At 47.4% G+C, this 6,547-nt stretch overlaps 2 protein-coding genes across 2 annotated transcripts; one reads left to right on the top strand and one right to left on the bottom strand.

The window, feature by feature from the left end:
• Window positions 1–1,164: 1,164 nt before the first annotated feature.
• SETTUDRAFT_163174 (uncharacterized protein) lies at window positions 1,165–1,908 on the top strand (the record flags this gene model as incomplete). Its single annotated transcript, XM_008027439.1, has 3 exons — window positions 1,165–1,356; window positions 1,393–1,668; window positions 1,744–1,908. Exons 1-3 carry the CDS (start codon window positions 1,183–1,185, stop codon window positions 1,906–1,908), a joined length of 615 nt encoding a protein of 204 aa, XP_008025630.1. The 5' UTR covers window positions 1,165–1,182.
• A 3,642-nt stretch (window positions 1,909–5,550) lies between these two features.
• Window positions 5,551–6,063, bottom strand: SETTUDRAFT_163168 (uncharacterized protein; the record flags this gene model as incomplete). Its single annotated transcript, XM_008027438.1, has 1 exon — window positions 5,551–6,063. One exon carries the CDS (start codon window positions 6,061–6,063, stop codon window positions 5,551–5,553), a length of 513 nt encoding a protein of 170 aa, XP_008025629.1.
• Window positions 6,064–6,547: the final 484 nt, after the last annotated feature.

The raw sequence follows: 6,547 nt of genomic DNA, 5'->3' as shown, positions 1-6,547 counted from the left end.
TTACGAACCTGAGGGAGGAAGGCACAGCGGTTAAGATAAGGGAACGACGACAGCCAGTCAACCCCGCCCTCTTTGTAGAGTAAGGGAGGATCACGTGACCTCCTCGGACCTCTATGCACGAGGAAGGGTCTTGGCAGACTCCTCGTACATAAGCCACAGAGGAAAGCCCCTCGTGCGCCAGCCACCGAGCAATACTCGGACTCCTCTGACCGAGGGCTACGAGCACCATAGGTATATAGCATAGGCAATGTAGCCCTTATGGCTCATTGTGTTCAATTACTTAAGTTACGAGTACAAGTACAATACAAGAGTTACTTGCAGAGACACTGTTCATACCACCCTGTTGCTTCATCCGCGAAAACCAACCTCAAGAGTCTGACACCAGAAGTCTTATATTACTTCCACTCAGATCCTACTCTTAACACTTTGAACACCCTCAAGATGAGCGACATTGTTATGAACACTCCTGACGCTTCCCTCACCAGAGGATCATCCACTCGTGGTAACAAGCCCGACTTGTACCATGGAGACCGCAACAAGCTCGAAGCTTGGATCCTCCAGGTCGACTGGTTTTTCCACCTATAAGGAGACAGAATTGAAGACAACAACAAGGTTGTCTTGGCCACCACCTACTTCCGAGGTGACGCAGAAAAATGGGCCAACCCGATCATTCAACGTTACATGGATGACTCCATCACTGACGCCAACAACACTGCCTTAGTGGAAGACTGGGACGCTTTCAAGGTCAAACTCCGACAGAACTTCTCACCTTTTAAGGAATCGGTAGTCGCGGAACAACGAATTCAAACCCTACGCCAGATAGGGCCAGCCGCCGACTACACGACGATATTCTAGCAGCACGCTACTAGAATCGACTGGGACGACAAAGCACTTATGCGCATGTACCAACAAGGCCTTAAGCTAGCAGTGCGCAGAGAACTTATGAGAAGTGGAGCCAACATCAACACGCTAGCAGAACTTATAGAAGAAGCTATTAGAGTCGACAACGATTTATATGAACTAGCGCTAGAAGAACGACTATTTAATCAGGGAACGCGACAACAGGATAGGAACGATCGGCCTCGACAACAGCAATACCGACGTTCACCCCCTAATACGGGAAGGCAGCGCGGTTTCATACCATCCACGCCAGGATCCTACCAAGGGTACGGTGCTCAACCTATGCACCTCAACAACCTCAATAAAGGACGTGGATTTAGACGCGCTAAGCTAAACGAAGGACCTAAGGGTCAACACAACAAGGACAGAAAGAAAATTACTTGTTACGCCTATAGCAAGGAAGGCCACATGGCACGAGACTGTCGAAGCAAGAATAAGGTCACTCGACAACTGAACGTTATCTGAAAAGACTCCGGCCTCGACGATGGCGAGTCATGGAACGTTATCACCCTAGCCCAAGTTAAATACCATCCGCTTGATGAAGAACTTATCACAGGACTTAAGGACGTAATGCTTACTACCGCTAAGAGCAGCGAGGACGAAAAGAACCCGCTTAGCGACGAGGAATACGAGACGCCAGCAGAAGAAGAATTTCCTGCGGCACCTACGAAGCACGAGAAGATGGCCAGGTTCAAGGAAAGGAACCGACCCGCTACGCCAAAGCCGACAGAGCTGGAACCCGCTCAAGAAGAACCCCGATGGGATCCGGTACAACAGATAACTCCACCCAGTACGCCACAATGGGCGCAGAAAGCACAAGAAGCATAGCAACAATCACAAAAGGAATACCAAGCCACCAGGCAGCAGCAGGACAACAACAACTGGTACTGGTATGATGCACGCAACGCACACTATGCTCGACTCTTATGGACAGCATGCCTAGCTGCCTACTGCCTAGCCTATTACTTAGACAAACAAGGAGCGGGATGGAATCCTAAGACTATCTAAGGATACCCTAAATGCAAATACCACTGGTTTGAATGCGTAGACGACAAATGCCCAAAACACCTATGGGACAAGAGGGAGAAGAAGCACTTCCCAGGCCACGACGACCCACAAGAGGTCATACAGATGCAAACAGTATACTAGACGGAGTACGTGGACGATCACACGTACGCTTGTCAACGACAAGACTGGTAGACATGTCTTAGCGACAGTTGCGACACCTATGTCCTAGCCAAAGAATATTACGGATTCCTAGTAAAGTCTTTTTTAGGCCAGCGCCACGAGAGCTAGGGCCCTCTAGGGAGATTAATATAGTAAATCCCCTAGGACTGATAAAGCTCACAGCAGAGCTCAACGGAAAACGGATGCAGGCACTAGTGGACTTAGGATCACAGGCGAACTATGTTTTAGCGCACGCAGTTAGGAAAGCCGGACTTACCCAACTACAGAAACAACAGCTATACCCACTACATGTTGCTAACGGCGAACTAATGCTAAACGAAGAAAGAATAACACATGAGGTTAGACAGGTGACACTCAGCATCCAAGAGCATGAGGAGAAGATAGACCTAGACGTCTTTGGACTAGCTACCCACGACATCATTTTAGGACTCCTATGGCTACAAGAACACAACCCGCGGATCGACTGGAAGTCGAAGGTGTTCCAATTTGAGTGCTGCGGAACGGACGCAACCGCAAGCCAGCCTACGCATCGGCAAAGTCTAATGGTAGATAAGAGTAACATTGCCAAGCAGTGCAATATCGTAGAAAAGAAAGCGAACTCGACAGGTAGTTCCTAGAGCAGGAAGCCAAACTCAGCAGATACTGAAACTAGGCCAATGGATCACGAAGCTAGAGTACAGGAGAACAGCGCAACTCCGGAGATCCCTGAACAATACAGAAAGTACGAACATTTATTTCAGGAAGTGGTAGACGACCAAGCGTTACCAAAGCATCAACCCTGGGACCATGAGATAGTCCTACAGGAAGGAAAGAAACCGACTTTTGGGCCCATATATCAACTATCGGAAAGAGAGCTTAACGTACTAAGAGAATACATCAACAAGAGTTTAGCCAAGGGATACATACAACCATTGAAGTCACTAGCAGGATATCCAATTATGTTTGTACCAAAGAAAGACGGTACAGATCGACTATGTGTCGATTATCGGCAACTCAACGATATCACGATTAAGAATTAATACCCACTACCAAACATCACCGAGCTCTAGGATCAATTGTCTCGAGCGAAGATCTTCACGGCGTTAGATCTCCGAGACGGATATCACCTTATTAGGATCAAGAAAGGTAAAGAATGGAAAACGGCCTTTAGAACACGATACGGACACTACGAATACACCGTTATGCTGTTTGGGCTTACGAACGCCCCAGCCACGTTTCAAGAACTCATCAACAACGTACTCAGACCCTATCTGGATATATTTGTCATCGCCTACCTAGATGACATCCTAATCTACTTAGAAGAAGAGGAACAACATACTGAACACGTCAAGCAGGTACTACAGGCCCTGGACGAGTACAGCCTCAGACTTAAGCTGAAAAAGTGTGAATTCCACAAGACCAAGGTCAACTTCCTAGGCTACGTAGTAGGGGTCAACAGAGTACAGATGAGCGAGGAAAAGATTGAAGTCATCAAGAACTGGCCAACACCAAAAACAGTCACGGACATCCAATCCTTTCTAGGATTCGTGAACTTTAACAGGCAGTTTATTAAGGACTTCTCTGAGATCGCGATACCGCTAACGCGATTAACAAGAAAGAATACCCCATGGAAATGGGATGACAAGACAGGAAAAGCATTTCAAACGCTTAAGCATGCATTACGCCACCATGCTTCCAGATATTTATCCTAGGATTACCAACGAAATTCAAAACAGACGCATCAGACCTCGCGCTAGGAGGCTGCGCCAGCATACTCATAGACGGCAAATGGCACCCCGTCGCATATTATTCAAGGAAGTTCTCAGGACTAGAAGAACGCTACGACGTACACGACAAAGAACTACTCGCGATAGTAGCATGCCTACAGCACTGGAGAGTTTACGCAGAGAGCTGCTCAGAACTCACGATCTACACGGATCACAAGAACTTAGTACACTTCACCACAACAAAGGTACTCAACCAAAGACAGACCCGATGGGCTGAACTACTAGGGCAATACAAGTTTAAGATTGTCTACACTCTAGGAAAAGAAAATAGAAGAGCCAACGCTCTTAGCCGACGACACAACATCGCAGGAACTAAGACGATAGTCGACGGACCAATACTGAAAATGAACCAAGACAGGACAATGGGACCCGCACACGAAAACAACATTATCATGAAAATAGGAAACGACGTACCTAAAAGAAGTACAGCAGATTATCATCGAAGAACATCACAACAATCCTGTGCACGGACACCCAGGAATCGCCAGAACAATGGAACTGATCCAGAGAAACTATCAGTTCAGTGGGATGAAAGACAAAGTTGCATCCTACATCGCCAAATGCGAAGACTGCAAGAAGAACAAGCATAGTACTCATGCACCTTACGGAGAAATGCAAGCTCAAGAGCTACCACGAGAACCGTGGGCAGACATCTCCATGGACTTTGTTACAGGCCTACCAGTTTCAAGAGACCCTGCAACCAAGGTCGCCTACGACGCGATACTAGTTGTAGTGGATAGGTTCACCAAACAAGCCGAGTACATACCGTTCAGAAGGGATTACACAGCAGTGGATCTCGCATACATCGTTAACGACAGAATCATCCGACACCACGGAATACCAAGGTCAATAATCAGTGATAGAGACAAGCTCTTCACATCAAACTTTTGGACAACGCTATTAGCCGCGATAGGCACAAAGCGAAAACTATCGACAGCATACCATCCACAGACCGACGGACAAACAGAAAGAACCAACAGAACAATGAAGGCATACCTTAGAATCTATGTCAACTACCAACAAAACAATTAGGTACAGCTACTACCTATAGCACAGATGGCCTACAACAACAAAACATCGGAATCAACAGGAAAGACACCATTTTACGCAAACCACGGGAGACACCTAAATCTCTTTACCAGGACATACCCAAGTTAGAAAACAGAAGCAGCCATAGCCACGGCTGAAGAACTTAAGAAAATACATAAAGAACTCTGAAAAGCACTTGAAAACGCTCAGCAGCAAAGCATCTCATATGTCAACAAAAAACGAAAAATGGCACCTTAGCTAAAGAGGGGGGATAGAGTATACCTACTCACAAAGAATCTTCGAACGAAGCGACCAAGCAAAAGACTAGATCACACCAAGGTCGGACCATTTTTGATTCTCGATCAGAAAGGACTAGTAACGTACACACTTGATCTACCACTAGATGCAAAGATACACCCAAGATTCTATATCAGCCTATTAGAACCAGCAGACCCCAAAACGCCACTACAAAAAACATTTCACTACGAACCCAAGGAAGAAAACGAATTCGAAGTCGAGAAAATCCTCGCACACCGCGCGACAATCCAAGGAACCGAATACCTAGTCAAATGGTTAGGATACCCAGACAGCGAAAACACATGGGAACCGGAGGACAACCTATCCAATTGCCAACAATTACTCAAAAAATACAAAAAAGAACTTACCATCATAAGGAGAAAACCGGCGCATCGCCAGGATTTGAGGGCGACGCTAAGGCGTCTAAGGACCCCAAAGTACTCCACATAACCGGCGAAAACCCCACCAACGCATCCGCCGCGGGGCAGTCCAAGGACTCCTGCGCATCCACGTCATCACCACCAGCGCGCAAGGAATTCGCTAGACACATAGTCTTTTTCGCAGCACGCTCTTCAGCCTGCTTTAAAATCCTCTTGTTTCGCATCAAGCGCGAAATAACTTGAGCCAACAGCTGCTCATCCTCATCCACCTTCTTTTGATACTCTTCACGAGTCTTGTCTAGAGACACCCACGACATGTTCACACATAGGTGACCCAGACGAGTGCACTCTGAGCACTTCAAACGCTTGCCATCGACTTCGGGCATCGCGACGCACTGACGGTTGTTCGCAAAACAATAATCGCAGGGGACGGGCGCAGGGAGACCGTTGCGACGAATCTCAAGAGCAAGACGAAGATGTTCTTTGGACCTGGGGGCGGACATGGTTAGCCACAGGCATACGGAAAAGCTTGAGGACAAGCTTAGGAAGGAGGGAGATGGTGTTACGAACCTGAGGGAGGAAGGCACAGCGGTTAAGTTAAGGGAACGACGACAGCCAGTCAACCCCGCCCTCTTTGTAGAGTAAGGGAGGATCACGTGACCTCCTCGGACCTCTATGCACGAGGAAGGGTCTTGGCAGACTCCTCGTACATAAGCCACAGAGGAAAGCCCCTCGTGCGCCAGCCACCGAGCAATACTCGGACTCCTCTGACCGAGGGCTACGAGCACCATAGGTATATAGCATAGGCAATGTAGCCCTTATGGCTTATTGTGTTCAATTACTTAAGTTACGAGTACAAGTACAATACAAGAGTTACTTGCAGAGACACTGTTCATACCACCCTGTTGCTTCATCCGCGAAAACCAACCTCAAGAGTCTGACACCAGAAGTCTTATATTACTTCCACTCAGATCCTACTCTTAACAA

The sequence above is a fragment of the Exserohilum turcica genome (assembly GCF_000359705.1).
Source record: "Exserohilum turcica Et28A unplaced genomic scaffold SETTUscaffold_2, whole genome shotgun sequence".
Classification (NCBI taxonomy): Eukaryota; Fungi; Ascomycota; class Dothideomycetes; order Pleosporales; family Pleosporaceae; genus Exserohilum; species Exserohilum turcicum.
The sequence above is the reverse complement of the archived record's forward strand: the minus strand, read 5'-3'. Positions and strand labels throughout refer to the sequence as shown.